This window comes from Salvelinus sp. IW2-2015, linkage group LG37 (genome assembly GCF_002910315.2).
Source record: "Salvelinus sp. IW2-2015 linkage group LG37, ASM291031v2, whole genome shotgun sequence".
Lineage (NCBI taxonomy): Eukaryota > Metazoa > Chordata > Actinopteri > Salmoniformes > Salmonidae > Salvelinus > Salvelinus sp. IW2-2015.
The window spans coordinates 4,272,004-4,289,248 of NC_036876.1; the positions used below are offsets into that span (position 1 = coordinate 4,272,004).

Genomic DNA, 17,245 nt, shown 5'->3' on the forward strand with positions numbered 1-17,245 from the left:
CCAAGAGTTTAGAATAGCAGAAACACCATCCAGGTTCCATCACCAAGAGTTTAGAATAGCAGACAACACCATCCAGGTTCCATTACCAAGAGTTTTTCCTGACTATGTGACACTGAACAGGAAAAACTCTGCACTCCTTAGATGTGCCTAAAACTGGGGCCTTGTATATTTCTTTTTGCCCTGTCCCACCCCCCACATTGCTTTTCCCCAGAGCTGAAAAACATCCTGCAAATGTGTTTCTTTACCTATACTTTAGGCACAATTGTTTGTGGTCACCCTCTCTTCACATTTCTTACTGTCAATCGTGAATGATAATTCGTTAAGTTTTACAGGTGAAACGTTCATCTGTTATCTGCACATCAACCATTTGATCTAAATCAGTTTCATGGGATATGCATTTATCTCTTCTTGAGTTATTTACGCTACAGTGTTGTTAAGAGAAGCCTACAGTGTTTTGAATTAGCTACAGTTGAAGTCGGAAGTTTACATATACCTTAGCCAAATACATTTAAACTCAGTTTTTCACTATTCCTGACATTTAATCTGAGTAAAATGTCCCTGTTTTAGGTCAGTTAGGATCACCACTATATTTTAAGAATGTGAAATGTCAGAATAATAGTAGAAAGACTATAATATTTTATCACATTCCCAGTGAGTCAGAAGTTTACATGCACTCAATTAGTATTTGGTAGCATTGCCTTTAAATAGTTTAACTTGGATCAAACGTTTCGGGTAGCCTTCCACGAGATTCCGACAATAAATTGGGGGAATTTTGGCCCATTCCTCCTGACAGAGCTGGTGTAACTGAGTCAGGTTTGTAGGCCTCCTTTGCTCGCACACGCTTTTTCAGTTCTGCACACAAATGTTCTATAGAATTGAGGTCAGGGCTTTGTGATGGCCACTCCAATACCTTGACTTTGTTCTCCTTAAGCCATTTTTCCACAACTTTGGAAGTATGCTTGGGGTCATTGTCCATTTGGAAGACCCAGATCCCCCCCAAGCTTTAATTTCTTCACTGATGTCTTGAGATGTTGCTTCAATATATCCAAATCATTTTCCTGCCTCATGATGCCATCTATTTTGTGAAGTGCATCAGTCCCTCCTGCAGCAAAGCACCCCCATGACATAATTTTCTGGAATTTTCCAAGATGTTTAAAGGGACAGTCAACTTAGTGTATGTAAACTTCTGACCCACTGGAATTGTGATACATTGAATTATAAGTGACATAATCTGTCTCTAAACAATTGTTGGAAAGATTACTTGTGTCATGCACAAAGTAGATGTCTTAACCAACTTGCCAAAACTATAGTTTGTTAACAAGAAATGTGTGGAGTAGTTGAAAAATGAGTTTTAATGACTCCAACTTAAGTGTATGTTAACTTCCAACTTCAACTGTAAATGCAGAAATGGGTTTCTGTCCATGCTTCTCAGAGTCTGTAATGGCTCCTCTACTTAAGTGCCAATAAAACCTGCAACTGGCAGATGCCGTCAGGGAGACCGCTGTACGGCTCCAGCCAGTCACTCTTGAGCCAGAACACCAGCCCCACCAATAAGCTGTTGGCGCACTCAAACCGCAGGAGGTTGACGCCGATGTATGCTGGGACCACTAGGCCCAAGAGCTCACAGGCGATGCACATGACCAGGTAAGATGCCCACGTTTTGCTGAAGCCAAGTCAGACTGACGTAAAGGACGTAAAGGATGCATTCTCCCCGTCCTCGTTGGCCCCTAGCTGCCCTAACTTGGACATACCTGAAGCTCAAGTTGCTCTGCAGCGTTGTCCCACTGCTATGTCAGCCTGTTGGCCTCCTCCAGCCACGAGGACAGCTGTTTGTAGTGGGGCAGCAGCACACAGGAGATGCCTATGCAGATCCCCACTGAGAAATGCCCCACTATCACAGACTACTGCACCACGCACACTAAAGGGTTCTTCCCTCCCTCGTATTCGACTTCTATGAGATTACTGACAGCTGAACAGCAGGAGCGCACGCCGGGCAGCACCCACACCAGCAGCGTCAGGGAGCAGTTCCACAGGGCTCTGCAGGGGGCGGTGTGGCACCCGGCGTAGCGTGGCTCGGCGGCATAGTCCAGCAGCCCCAGGGCTAGCATGGGCAGAGGCAGCTCGTTCAACATGTCCGAGGCATGCTCCAAGAGGAAGCACTTGGACATTGGGGAGCAGGCAGGTCCGAGGAACCACACAGCCTCCATGGCGCAGGCCAACGCCATGCCGACCAGGAAGACGGAGAGGCCACAGCCGCTCATGAAGGAGGTGTGAAGCCGGTACAGGCAGATAGACAGGATCAGACAGTCCAGGCCCACCTTTAATGAGATGGACAGAATCAGGCTGGTGTTGTGCTCACGGCTCTCCTCTTCCCAGGACTCAATGATGGGAGGCATTATGAAGATTTTGCCTTTGAGACTGAGCCCAGACCCAGAAGTCATCTATTGGGTCTGTGACATTCTGATCGATGTCACCAGAAAAAGCTGTTGAAGAGTGAGTGGAACAGTTAGCAGTAATCTACAAACAGCTTCTACCAAGCAATGAGACAGTTTTCTAGTGTTATCAGTACTACCTGGTCTCTCGTGACTCGTCTACAGCAAAAACAACCCTTTAGCGAAGTCAAAAATAAGAAACTTCAACTCCCCCTTTAATGGATGTAGCATGCCTCAACACTCATTGTTTGGATTCCACCAACCTCAAGTATTAAGAAATACAGTACCCAACGAATACATTTAGATGGTGACAGGTTGAGTCAAAGGCTAGCATTTCCAGGTATGGCAATCCATTGACTATATTTTCAGCTATAGAATACGAGTTTGTCCAAGTGCAGGAAGAAAGGCATGCTTTCTTTTGAAACTATGCAATTGCCTAATCCAGATATTTTCCACATACAGTAACAGGAATCTTCAATTATAAAAAGCTTCAAAATATGATGTTAAAACTATCATGCTGATCTTGTGGACTGCCAGTCCATGCATCCATATCTCCATCTATGAATTTGAGCATCATTGAATTCCTTCAGCCCCATCTCTCAGCTCAATTGCAAACCAAGTGACAGGGTTGCCTTTTACTTAATTAGAAAATTTGAATTAAGAGTTATTTTCCAATGACACAAAAAAATATATATCAATCCACGTAACACTGTGATCATTTAAACACATTGCATGTAGGCTCTACCTCTCAATTGTTGTGGGTAATGCTGGTGTAAAGGGATTTTTCATGTGAACCAAAAGGAGAGCAGTCGATGAAAACATCAATCAAAAATCTATCCGATTTAATACAATAATTCAGTGAGCACACCTCTAGAGCAGAACAAAAGGGCCTCTTGGAAGCAGGCCCTTTATATTCTAATCACAGTACCAAATGTTCTCTAAACATCAGCCAAGAGGCTTGTATGAAGTCAAAACAAAAGACAGTGACTTTCCCAGCTGCTACAGACTCACACAGTGTTCATACTGTCATCAATGGAATACTAATCAGTTTGTCATTGAAACTTCAGTAGCTCTGACGTCAATCACTATCAAACGATTTGAGAACAATCCATAACAATCAGTAACAAGTCTAGTGACCATCAACCTGTACACAAGTGACTGTCACAAATAGAACACTGGAAATCATGTGTATTGCACAAAACATACAAATATGCTAAGCAGTGTGTTAATTACACTTAACTAAATATGGGGAAAAAATGGTTGGGGGCCTCCCAGAGCTTTTCTTGAGTTATACAGTGTTGTTTAGAAGTAACCTATTGTGTTGTTTTGAAGTAACCTACAGTGTTGTTTAGAAGTAACCTACAGTGTTGTTTAGAAGTAACCTACAGTGTTGTTTAGAAGTAACCTACAGTGTTGTTTAGAANGAAGTAACCTACAGTGTTGTTTAGAAGTAACCTACAGTGTTGTTTAGAAGTAACCTACAGTGTTGTTTAGAAGTAACCTACAGTGTTGTTTAGAACTACTTCACACCCCTTGACTTTTCCACATTTTTGTTGTGTTACATAGTGGGATTAAAATGGATTTAATTGTCATTTCTTTTGCCAACGATCTACAAAAAATAGTTTGTAATGTCAAAGTGGAAGAAAAATTCGGACATTTGCAAAAAAAAATGTTAATAATTGCTTGATTACATAAGTATTCAACCCCCTGAGTCAATACATGTTAGAATCACCTTTGGCAGCAATTACAGCTGTGAGTCTTTCTGGGTAAGTCTGAGATATTTGCACACCTAGATTGTACAATATTTGCACATTATTCTATAAAAAATTCTTAAAGGTCTGTCAAGTTGGTTTTTGATCATTACTAGACAGACATTTTCAAGTCTTTCCATACATTGTCAAGACAATTTAAGTCAAAACTGTAACTAGGTAACTCAGGAACCTTCAGTGTCTGTTGGAAAGCAGAATAAACCAGGTTTCCCTCTAGGATTTTGCCTGTGCTTAGCTCTATTCTGCTTATTTTTATACAAAAAAACTCTCTTGTCCTTGCCAATCACAAGCAAACTCATAAAATGATGCAGCCACCACCATGCTTGAAAATATAAAGATTGGTACTCAGTGATGTGTGTGTTGAGTCCATGCAACTCATTATGTGACTTGTTAGGCAACGTTTTACTCATGGAAATACAGCATTTAGGCTTGCCATTCAAAAGGGTTGAATACTTATTGACTAAAGAGATTTCAGCTTTTCATTTTTTATTAATTTACAGTGCATTCGAAACTATTCAGACCCCTTCACTGTTTCCACATTTTGGTACGTTACAGCCTTATTCTAATATATATCTTCTTCTTTTTTTTTTCAATCTACACACAACACCCCACAATGACAAAGCAACGATGCAGGGCTCCCTTGAAAAGGAGACCTTGGTCTCAATTGGAATCCCCTTTCTAAATTAAGGTTAGATTAATAAAATATGCATCACATGACTCCTGATTGTCCTTTATGTGACCTCCTTATCCACACAGTAATGATGGTCAGTTTGACGTGGCTCTGTATGTCAACGTGCTGGTCTACAGTGATGGGACAGTCAACTGGCTGCCTCCTGCTATCTACCGCAGCAGCTGCCCTATAGAGGTACATTATCAATAAATGATTATATTATTATTAACCAATAGAGGTAATGAACCATGGCCCGTATTCATAGAGCTTCTCAAAGTAGGACTGCTGATCTAGGATCAGGTCCCTAGATCAGCACTCCCACTCTGTAATAACCTTCTTTGCCTATAGGTGGCGTACTTTCCGTTTGACTGGCAGAACTGCACCATGGTGTTCCGCTCCTACACCTACGACTCATCAGAGGTGGACCTGCAGTATGCCCTGGATGAGAAAGGAGAGGAGATACATGAGATTATCATAGATGAGAACACCTTCACTGGTTAGAGTCCTCTCTCTTCTCTTCTCTCTTCTGGCCTCTCTTTTCTTACCTCCTCTTCTTTTCTCTTCTCTGCTCTTCTCTTTTCTCCCATCATACACCTCTCCACTCCTCCCACTGCTTCCCCCTTTCCCCATCTCCCCTCTGCCCTTCATCTCCCTTTCCCTTTCCACAGAGAACGGGGAGTGGGCGATCTGCCATAAGCCCAGCAGAAAGAACGTGAACCCCGAGGACCTGTATGAAGACATCACCTTCTACCTTATCATCGAGAGGAAGCCTCTCTTCTACGTCGTTAACATCATCGTGCCCTGCATCCTCACCATGGTCCTGGCCATCTTTGTCTTCTATCTACCACCTGGCGCATGTCAGTCCCATGCCACATATGCACATGATGTCTCATTGGCATGTGTAACTTGCATAGAACCGGATAGAGGGCACACTTAGCACAAAGATAGGATGTGTGCCGTCTTTCCATCTCTATGATAAATTGAGATGGGTAACTTGCCATTGTTGATTACACAGCAAGGAAGTATCAGTAAGAATATATGTTGTGCTCTGGGTACGATGTTTATGTAGTCTGTTTATACTTCTTGGGGGTTTATTTAAAAAAAAATTGAGCAGGTGTCTCAAACTGGCAGCCTGCTGGCCAGATGTGGCCCATGAACAAACTTAATGTGGTCCGCAGTTGTAAAAGAAGCAATATTTGTCATTAGGTGGTTCATAATGTTTAAGCCCAGTCTTTATCACTTGCCAGACAACTGCAGTAGATCCATAGCTGCCATGTTTTAGCCCTGTGTTTCCCTCTCTCTCCCAGGTGAGAAGATGACCCTGTCTATCTCTGTCCTCATCGCTCTCACTGTGTTCATGCTGCTGCTGGCTGACAAGGTCCCCGAGACCTCCCTGGCCATCCCTCTTATTGTTAACTATGTCATGTTCACCATGATCCTGGTCACCTTCTCAGTCATCCTCAGTGTGGTGGTCCTCAACTTGCACCATCGGACCCCCTACACACACATTATGCCCCCTTGGGTGCGCAAGGTGAGCTGTAGCCTACATGGCGGTGCTATGGACGGTGGAGTCTGTATGAGATATAGACTCTAGGATCCTCAGCATTCTTCTTCTTCATTATCTTTGCAATACATCTCTATGCAATTCCCTGCTTCTGCGCTGGTTCAATGCCAAGGGGCCATATATTTGCTACTTCCTGCTAAAACCTTGACCTTTGACCTCTCATCCAGGTGTTCATCCACTTCCTGCCGAAGTACCTGGGCATGCAGAGGCCCCACCCAGAGGAGCCTTTGGAGGAGGAGCCTAGTGATGACACGCCCATCCAGAGCATCGACGGACGCAGGCCGGGGGGAGAGTACTTCTTCAGGAAGATCAACCCTGAACTGGTCCTACCCTGGAGAGGCAGGTAAGGTATCAACTAACACACGCAGACCAGGGATCCACCAGTAGATCACAGCTAATTGCTTTCGGTTTGAGACAGTCGTCTTGGCTACAAAGATTTGGTGGTGAAGAGATTTCTATTCGACTGAATACAAGCTAGCCAAAGCATGAATCTTCTTTTCAGCACTATCCTGAGGCAAAGTATAAATGCCTTTTTCTCCTGTGCCAGCTTTATTATAGTTAGGTACATTGTGTGCCCAGGCTTGGCAGTAGTATCATCTTCTTTTGGCCAATAGATGTCTATATGTGCTATATCATCATAATCTGCTATAGTCTGGGAACCTAGTTCCTATCCCTCCCACCTCTATACCCTCTAATATACTCTACTATACTCTATACCATCCCAATAGTCTAGCACAGTAGGTAATGTTCCTCCTATACTCATAGCCTCTACTATACTCAACTATACTCTCCAAAGCCTCAAATGTGCTCTACTTTCCTCCACATAGCCTCTACTATACTCTACTACACCCTCCATGCCATATACTATACTCAACTACACTCTCCATGGCCTCTACTATACTATAATATACTCTACATGTCATGTACTATACTATACTCTCCATGGCCTCTACTCTACTCTACTATAATCTCCATGGCCTCTACTATACTATCCATGGCCTCTACTATACTCTACTACACTATAGTCCTCATGTCCTATACTATACTATACTCACCATGTCCTCTACTATACTCTACTATACTCTCCATGGCATCTACTATATTCTACTCTACTGTACTATATTATACTATACTCTCCATGCCCTCTACTATACTATACTATACTCTCCATGGCCTCTACTATACTCTCCATGCCCTCTACTATACTCTACTGTAGTCTACATACCATATACTATACTATACTCTACTATATTCACCATGGCCTCTACTATACTCTACTCTTCCGCAGCCTCTACTATACTATACTCTACGATACTCCCCATGGCCTCTACTATACTCTACTATACTCTTCATAGCCTATACTATACTATACTCTCCGTGGGCACTATTATGCTCTCCGTGGATAGCCTCCTCTAAATACAGTAGTTCCGACTATACTTTCCACTATACTGTCCACATCCCACTCAGTGATGATAAATATCTGACAGATTAATTTGGTCCCTCAGTAGTCTGTGAGTGCCACCCTAGTCTCACCACCCAGAGTGGGGCTCGTAAACACCCAGAGACCCATGGATCTCCAGGGCTGGTGGGCACTACTCATCCCAGGCCAAAGGCATCATATTCAGGCCTGCTAAGCCTCAGCCCCCCATCCACAGTCGCCAGGGCATAAGCCTCTGTTTGGTTTGGCCATTAGGGGTAATCCCGAAAGAGCGGGATGGGGCTGTCGGTTGGAGGGAGGGGAGAGAAGGGTGGCTGGTAGATGAGTGTGGAGTATAGGGAGAGGTGTTGAGTGATCAAAGTAGAGGAGGATTTTGTGGGTTTTGATGTGGAGCGAGGGATGGAGGGATGGAGAGGTTACTCTATCAGAAGATGGCTCTGCTTCAAGGCGAATGGGAACGATGGCGCCAGTGTCAACTCAACTGTTCCCTCGGAGTGTGTAGTGAGTCAACGCTCTCTCTCTGCTGTGTGTGTGTGTGTGTGTGTGTGTGTGTGTGTGTGTGTGTGTGTGTGTGTGTGTGTGTGTGTGTGTGTGTGTGTGTGTGTGTGTGTGTGTGTGTGTGTGTGTGTGTGTGTGTGTGTGTGTGTGTCTTCACAGCTCAGGGTCTAGCTATGCTCCGTCCTGCCTGTTGCGTGCCAGCAACATTCCAGGGCTTCTATTCATTACCACAGACAGATGGAGCCGGTGTCACACACACAAACACACAAACAAACGCACACTATGGCACATAGTCTCTGTGGTGCCAGAAGGTTATGATGTCCTGGTGCCAGTCTGGCCTCCCTGAAGAGGGGATAACTGATACTGAATAGCCCTGTTCCTGGCTAATGAACAAACACATCTCTCGGCGGCTGTGTGACTATAAAACAGTCCCAAAGAAAGAACGTCATGTGAACTAGACACAGTGGAGGCTGGTGAGGAGTGGACGGCTCATAATAATTGGTGGACTAGAATGAATGAGCCCGTCCCCCGCAAAGTTCCACCAGCCACAACTGGCATGACATATGCCTAAGGTTGCAAAATAAATTCACTGGTTCTCCCGAAATCATGTTTGGAAGATTCCCGGAATAACAACAGAATTTCTGGAAAACCAAGGAATTTATTGAAAGTTCCAGGAACTTGTGCCTCAAGTTATACAGATAATTCTCTTAGACCAACTGTACATGAATGGTGTGGTACCTACATATTCAGAGACCATCACTGGTCTGGGGCTTGAAGACAGTGATACTGAATTAGTGAAATATCGATAGACTAGCCTGTTATGTGAGTGTTAGAGGTATCTTGGAGTGACAGGAGTGAGAGGGGGGAGACCTAAGACTGGGGACCGTGAGAGGTGAGAGGGGACAGAAGACCAGAGGTGAGAGGCGGCAGAGGACAGGGGTGCGTGGCAGTCACCCGTTAACACCCTGTTTGTGGAGCAGGTTGACCCAACATAGTGGTGTTACTACTATAGGGTGGCAGGTCTGTAGGGTGCTATGTATGTCTGTGCATGACGTAAGCTATTTAAAGGACATATGTTTGGGTGTATAGTACATTATTTCTGCTGTGTTGATGCCTGGGCCACAGTGTTGGGCCTTGTATCGGATGTGTGAAGGATCAGGCCACAGTGTTGGGCCTTGTATCGGATGTGTGAAGGATCAGACCACTGTTATAAACCTTATAGGAAACGTACGTCCTTGACCGAGATGCTTTTTCTTTCAATATCATTCAAAATATTGCTCACATCATTTGTCAACCAACGGGATACAGTTTCATATGTTAACTTTCATGTTCATAGTCTGTTCTCTATGTGAATTGGTTTATGTTCTGGTGTGGTTTGTACACTGCGCGGTTGGACAATGTAGTGTAGAGTTTATGTAAAATAATTCTTACTTAAATGCTATAGCAGTAAATAATAGCCATCTTAGAAGTACCGTAGTTTCCCATGGTACAGACAGTGTTAGTCAGTGGTAGTCAGTGGTAGTCAGTCGTAGCCAGTGGTAGCCAGTGGTAGCCAGTGGCAGTCAGTGCCTCTGTCGAGCCCCCACATAAAGATATATCCTAGCGTAAGGTAGTGTTCAGGATGGATTTTCTGGCAACAATACTGCTATGGAACAGCTGTGTGAGGCAGGAATACGTTTAGGGGTCAGAGTCCCGTGTAGCTCAGTTGGTAGAGCATGGTGCCAGTGTTGTGGGTTCAATTCCCACGGGGGGACCAGTACTAAAAAAATATTCAAATGTATGCACTCACTACTGTAAGTCGCTCTGGATGAGAGCGTCTGCTAAATAACGTAAATGTAAATGTCATACCAGCACCACAATACGTTGTCCCAACATTACCTCTGTGACAGGAGTGTCACTGTCACTCAGAGACCTGGAGGAGGGGACACATGCCACAACAGCCATATACCCGGCCAGCTGTCTGGATCGCCACGACCCCAACCAACCTCTACTCACTGGACCCTTATTGATCACTCGATTAGCATGCCTCTCCTTAATGTAAATATGCCTTGTCCATTGCTGTTCTGGTTAGTGTTTATTGGCTTATTTCACTGTAGAGATTCTAGCCCTGCTCTCTATACCATATCCAACCTCTCAGTTCCACCACCCACATATGCGATGACATCACATGGTTCAATGATGTTTCTTAGAGACAATATCTCTCTCATCATCACTCAATACCTAGGTTTACCTCCACTGTTATCACATCCTACCATACCTTTGTCTGTACATTTTCCTTTAAACTATTTTATCGCCCCCAGAAACCTCCTTTTACTCTCTGCTCTAGTAGCTCTAGGCGACCAATTCTCATAGCTTTTAGCCGTACCCTTATCCTACTCCTCCTCTGTTCCTCTGGTGATGTAGAGGTGAATCCAGGCCCTGCAGTACCTGGCTCCACTCCTATTCCCAGGCGCTCTCTTTTGATGACTTCTGTAACCGTAATAGCCTTGGCTTCATGCATGTTAACATTAGAAGCCTCCTCCCTAAGTTTGTTTTGTTCACTGCTTTAGCACACTCTGCCAACCCGGATGTTTTAGCCGGTCTGAATCCTGGCTTAGAAAGACCACCAAAAATTCAGACATTTTCATCCCCAATTACAAGATTTTCAGACAAGATAGAACGGCCAAAGGGGCGGTGTTGCAATCTACTGCAAAGACTGCCTGCAGAGTTCTGTTATACTATCCAGGTCTGTTCCCAAACAATTTGAACTTCTACTTTTAAAATCCACCTTCTAAAAACAAGTCTCTCACCGTTGCCGCCTGCTATAGACCACCCTCTGCCCCCAGCTGTGCTCTGGACACTATATGTGAACTGATTGCCCCCCTCTATCTTCAGAGCTCGTGCTGCTAGGCGACCTAAATTTGAACATGCTCAACACCCCAGCCACCCTACAATCTAAGCTTGATGCCCTCAATCTCACACAAATTATCAATGAACCTACCAGGTACCACCCCAATTCCGTAAACACGGGTACCCTCATAGATATCATCCTAACAAACTTGCCCTCCAAATACACCTCTGCTGTTTTCAACCAAGATCTCAGCGATCACTGCCTCATTGCCTGCATCCGTAATGGGTCAGCGGTCAAACGACCTCCACTCATCACTGTCAAACGCTCCCTGAAACACTTCAGCGAGCAGGCCTTTCTAATCGACCTGGCCGGGGTATCCTGGAAGGATATTGATCTCATCCCGTCAGTAGAGGATGCCTGGTCATTTTTTTTAAATGCCTTCCTCACCATCTTGAATAAGCATGCCCCATTCAAGAAATTTAGAACCAGGAACAGAATATAGCCCTTGGTTCTCTCCTGACCTGACTGCCCTTAACCAACAGAAAAACATCCTATGGCGTTCTGCATTAGCATCGAACAGCCCCCGTGATATGCAACTTTTCAGGGAAGCCAGAAACCAATATACACAGGCAGTTAGAACAGCCAAGGCTAGCTTTTTCAAGCAGAAATTTGCTTCCTGCAACACAAAATTCAAAAAAGTTCTGGGACACCGTAAAGTCCATGAGGAATAAGAACACCTCCTCCCAGCTTCCAACCGCTCTGAAGATAGGAAACACTGTCACCACCGACAAATCCACTATAATTGAGAATTTCAATAAGCATTTTTCTACGTCTGGCCATGCTTTCCACCTGGCTACCCCTACCCCGGACAACAGCACTGCCCTCCGCTACTCGCCCAAGCCTTCCCCATTTCTCTTTCTCCCAAATACAGTCAGCTGATGGTCTAAATGAGCTGCAAAATCTGGACCCTTACAAATCAGCCGGGCTAGATAATCTGGACCCTTTCTTTCTAAAACTATCTGCTGAAATTGTTGCCACCCCTATTACTAGCCTCTTTCAACCTCTCTTTCGGTCGTCTGAGATTCCCAAAGATTGGAAAGCAGCTGCGTTATCCCCCTCTTCAAAGGGGGGACACCCTTGACCCTAACTGCTACAGACCTATACTCATCCTACCCTGCCTTTCTAAGGTTTCGAAAGCCAAGTCAACAAACAGATTACCGACCATTTCGAATCCCACCACACCTTCTCCGCAATGCAATCTGGTTTCAGAGCTGGTCATGGGTGCACCTCAGCCACGCTCAAGGTCAATAAACGATATCGTAACCGCCATCGATAGGAAACAATACTGTGCAGCCATATTCATTGACCTGGCCAAGGCCTTTGACTCTGTCAATCACCACATCCTCATTGGCAGACTCGACAGCCTTGGTTTCTCTAATGATTGCCTCGCCTGGTTCACCAACTACTTCTCTGATCGAGTTCAGTGTGTCAAATCGGAGGGTCTGTTTCCGGGCCTCTGGCAGTCTCTATGGGGGTGCCACAGGGTTCAATTCTTGGACCGACTCTCTTCTCTGTTTACATCAATGATGTCGCTCTTGCTGCTGGTGATTCTCTGATCCACCTCTACGCAGACGACACTATTCTGTATACTTCTGGCCCTTCTTTTGACACTGTGTTAACAACCCTCCAGGCGAGCTTCAATGCCATACAACTCTCCTTCCGTGGCCTCCAACTGCTCTTAAATACAAGTAAAACAAATGCATGCTCTTCAACCGATCGCTGCCTGCTCCTGCCCGCCTGTCCAACATCACTACTTTGGACGGCTCTGACTTAGAATATGTGGACAACTACAAATACCTAGGTGTCTGGTTAGACTGTAAACTCTCCTTCCAGACTCACATCAAACATCTCCAATCCAAAGTCAAATTCTAGAATTGGCTTCCTATTCCGCAACAAAGCATCCTTTACTCATTGCTGCCAAAACATACCCTTGTAAAACTGACCATCCTACCAATCCTCGACTTCGTGATGTCATTTACAAAATAGCCTCCAAAACCCTACTCAATAAATTGGATGCAGTCTATCACAGTGCCATCCGTTTTGTCACCAAAGCCCCATATACTACCCACCACTGCGACCTGTACACTCTCGTTGGCTGGCCCTCGCTTCATACTCGTCGCCAAACCCACTGGTTCCAGGTCATCTACAAGACCCTGCTAGGTAAAGTCCCCCTTATCTCAGCTCGCTGGTCACCATAGCAGCACCTACCTGTAGCACGCGCTCCAGCAGGTATATCTCTCTAGTCACCCCCAAAACCAATTCTTCCTTGGACGCCTCTCCTTCCAGTTCTCTGCTGCCAATGACTGGAACGAACTACAAAAATCTCTGAAACTGGAACAACCTATCTCCCTCACTAGCTTTAAGCACCAGCTGTCAGAGCAGCTCATAGATTACTGCACCTGTACATAACCCATCTACAATTTAGCCCAAACAACTACCTCTTTACCTACTGTATTATTTATTAATTTATTTTGCTCCTTTGCACCCCATTATTTCTGTCTCTACTTTGCACTTTCTTCCACTGCAAACAACCATTCCAGTGTTTTTTTTAGTTTTTATTTTACTTGCTGTGTTGTACTCACTTCGCCTCCATGGCCTTTTATATTTTTATTATTTATACATATATTTGTTTGCCTTCACCTCCCTTATCTCACCTCACTTGCTCACATTGTATATAGACTTTATTTTTTTTCCACTGTATTATTGACTATATGTTTGTTTACTCCATGTGTAACTATGTGTTGTTGTATGTGTCGAACTGCTTTGCTTTATCTTGGCCAGGTCGCAATTGTAAATGAGAACGTGTTCTCAATTTGCCTACCTGGTTAAATAAAGGTTAAATAAATAAATAAATAAAAAACAGACACACTGGTATGTGTAGAGAAAACTAATGAAGTTTAGTTGACACATAGGTATGTCCTCTGGAAACCTCAATGGTAAAAGACAGACAGAAATATGACACTTATGACTTCCCCATGATTAACTACATTTGTTGTTAGCATTTATTTGTTTAAGTGTGTTGCGTTTCTTCTCAAATTCATACACCGTTGTGCTCTCTCTCTTCCTCCCCACTCTCTCTCTCTCTCCTCCTTTCTACACACCCCCCTCTCTCCCCCTCTCAGGAGTGAGAGTACAGTACAGCTCCAGAGGTTCTTTGACAGTGGACAACTACTGTCTGATCCTCCCCCCGACCTCAAGTCAGCCATCGCTGCCGTCACATACATGGCTGAGCAGCTGAAGAAGCAGGATGGCACCGACTCGGTGAGCTACACACACACACGCACATACACACATACACACAGGCAAGCATGCACACACACACAGAGGCACACACACACACACAGACAGAAACTTCCCCATGCTCATTAAATTAATCTCCATTCTCTCATCCCAGAGCACAGTCAGTGTTCCCAGCATGCCCGGGATGTCCATGTGTCACTGCAGACATACTGTGCTTCCTTCTTCATTACTTACATGCTTTCGTGTCTCTATGTCTCTTTGCGTGCGTGCATGTGTGCGCACATCCCTCTGTGTGTGTGTTGTGTGTGTGTGTGTGTGTGTGTGTGTGTGTGTGTGTGTGTGTGTGTGTGTGTGTGTGTGTGGTGTGTGTGTGTGTGTGTGTGTGTGTGTGTGTGTGTGTGTGTGTGTTTGTGTGTGTGTGTGTGTGTGTGTGTGTGTGTGTGTGTGTGTGTGTTGTGTGCCGTGCGTTTGTGTGCCTGTGGTGTGTCCTCCCTATAGGAGACAGGAGACTGGCAGTACATAGCCAATCGTGGTGGACAGGCTGTTCCTGTGGCTGTTTGTCATCATCACTACTCTGGGGACTCTGGCCATGTTCATGGACGCCAAACTCAACTACACCCCAGACGAACCTTTCCCCCTGAGAACGTAGTCCATTCACACACCCCAGCACAGCCACTCTGGTGCTCACAAGGGATTACAAGAACTACACTTCCCATAATTCCATAGCTGAGTACCAACTTCTTTGATATGACGAGGACCAGAGGTTTCCTCAGGTAAAACTCAGTGTTCTATGTATAATGTATAATGTATAATGTATTGTCAGGGATGACACAGTACCATATACTTTTATATGAATAGTCCCCTTCTCTGATCTTGCTCCTTTATGAAAGCAATAGAATCTAATATAGGCGGTTTATAGATTAGCATCGATTTAAATAGGACAAATACATTATTCATATACAGTACCAGTCAAAAGTTTGGACACACCTACTCATTCAAGGGTTTTACTTTATTTGTACTATTTTCTACATTGTAGAATAATAGTGAAGACATCAAAACTATGAAGTAACACATATGGAATCATGTAGTATCCAAAAAAGTGTTAAACATATCTTTTATATTTTTCAAAGTAGCCACCCTTTGCCTCTTGGCATTCTCTCAACCAGCTTCATGAGGTAGCTACCTGGAATGCATTTCTATTAACAGATGTGCCTTGTTAAAAGTTAATTTGTGGAATTTCTTTCCTTCTTAATGCATCAATTGTGTTGTGACAAGGTAGGGGTGGTAGGCAGAAGATATCCCTATTTTGTAAAAGACCAAGCCCATATTATGGCAAGAACAGCTCAAATAAGCAAAGAGAAACGACAGTCCATCATTACTTTAAGACATGAAGGCCAGTCAATGCGGAACATTTCAAGAACTTTGAAAGTTTCTTCAAGTGCAGTCGCAAAAACCATCAAGTGCTATGATGAAACTGTCTCTCATGAGGACCGCCACAGAAAGAGACACAGAGTTACCTCTGCTGCAGAGGATAAGTTCATTAGAGTTACCAGCCTCAGAAATTGCAGCCCAAACAAATGCTTCACAGAGTTCAAGTAACAGACACATCTCAACATCAACTAGAGACTGTGAGAATCAGGCCTTCGTGGTCAAATTGCTGCAAAGAAACCACTACTAAAGGACACAAATAAGAAAAAGAGACTTGTTTGGGCCAAGAAACACGGTCAATTGACAGACTGGTGGAAATCTGTCCTTTGGTCTGATGAGTCCAAATTTGAGATTTTTGGTTCCAACTGCTGTGAAATTGTGAGACGCAGAGAAGGCGAACGGGTGATCTCTGCACGTGTGGTTCCCACCTTGAAGCCTGAAGGAGGAGGTGTGATGGTACTTTGCTGGTGACACTGTCTATGATTTATTTAGAATACAAGGCACACTTAACCAGCATGGCTACCACAGCATTCTGCAGCGATACGCCATCCCATCTGGTTTGCGCTTAGTGGGACTATAATTTGTTTTTCAACAGGACAATGACCCAAAACACACTTCCAGGCTGAGTAACGGCTATTTGACCAAGAAAGAGAGTGATGGAGTGCTGTATCAGATGACCTGGCCTCCACAATCACCTGACCTCAACCCAATTGAGATGGTTTGGCATGAGTTTGACCGCAGAGTGAAGGAGTGCTCAGCATATGTGGGAACTCCTTCAAGACTGTTGGAAAAGCATTGCTCATGAAGCTGGTTGAGAGAATGCCAAGAGTGTGCAAATCTGTCATTAAGGCAAAGGATGGCTACTTTGAAGAATATAAAATATAAAATGTGTTTTGATTTGATAAACAATTTTTTGGGTACTACATGATTCCACATGTGTTATTTTATAGTTTGATTTATTCACTATTATTCTACAATGTAGAAAATAGTACACATTTTAGAAAAACCCCTTGAATGAGTAGGTGTGTCCAAACTTTTGACTGGTACTGTACCTTATTAATTGTAATGTATCCTGGTCTTTCAGTGTGTTTGAATTTGAAGCAATACACTGCTTGTAGTATTAAATAACTGATTTATTGTACCAACCATTGTCATAGGATTATTCTCTGTTGACTATACCCAATGTGACTTTTAAAACCTACCCAAACCAGAAATCGTGGATAGATGGCAGCATTCGCGTGAAAGTGAAAGCACAAACCAACGCATTTTCCCATGGCAAGGTGACTGGGAATATGGCCGAATACGAAGAGTGTAGT

At 44.1% G+C, this 17,245-nt stretch overlaps 1 protein-coding gene across 1 annotated transcript in view; it reads left to right on the forward strand.

Moving 5' to 3' along the window:
- chrnb1l (cholinergic receptor, nicotinic, beta 1 (muscle) like) overlaps positions 1 to 17,204 on the forward strand; it is a gene marked incomplete at its 5' end in the record, with an annotated part of 22,797 nt that extends 5,593 nt beyond the window's left edge. The window contains 8 exon segments of the mRNA XM_023982054.2: positions 4,958 to 5,066; positions 5,220 to 5,367; positions 5,540 to 5,728; positions 6,179 to 6,402; positions 6,603 to 6,778; positions 14,384 to 14,522; positions 15,000 to 15,026; positions 15,028 to 17,204. Of these exon segments, the coding sequence (XP_023837822.2) occupies positions 4,958 to 5,066; positions 5,220 to 5,367; positions 5,540 to 5,728; positions 6,179 to 6,402; positions 6,603 to 6,778; positions 14,384 to 14,522; positions 15,000 to 15,026; positions 15,028 to 15,150 (1,135 nt within the window).
- Between the last annotated feature and the right edge of the window lie 41 nt (positions 17,205 to 17,245).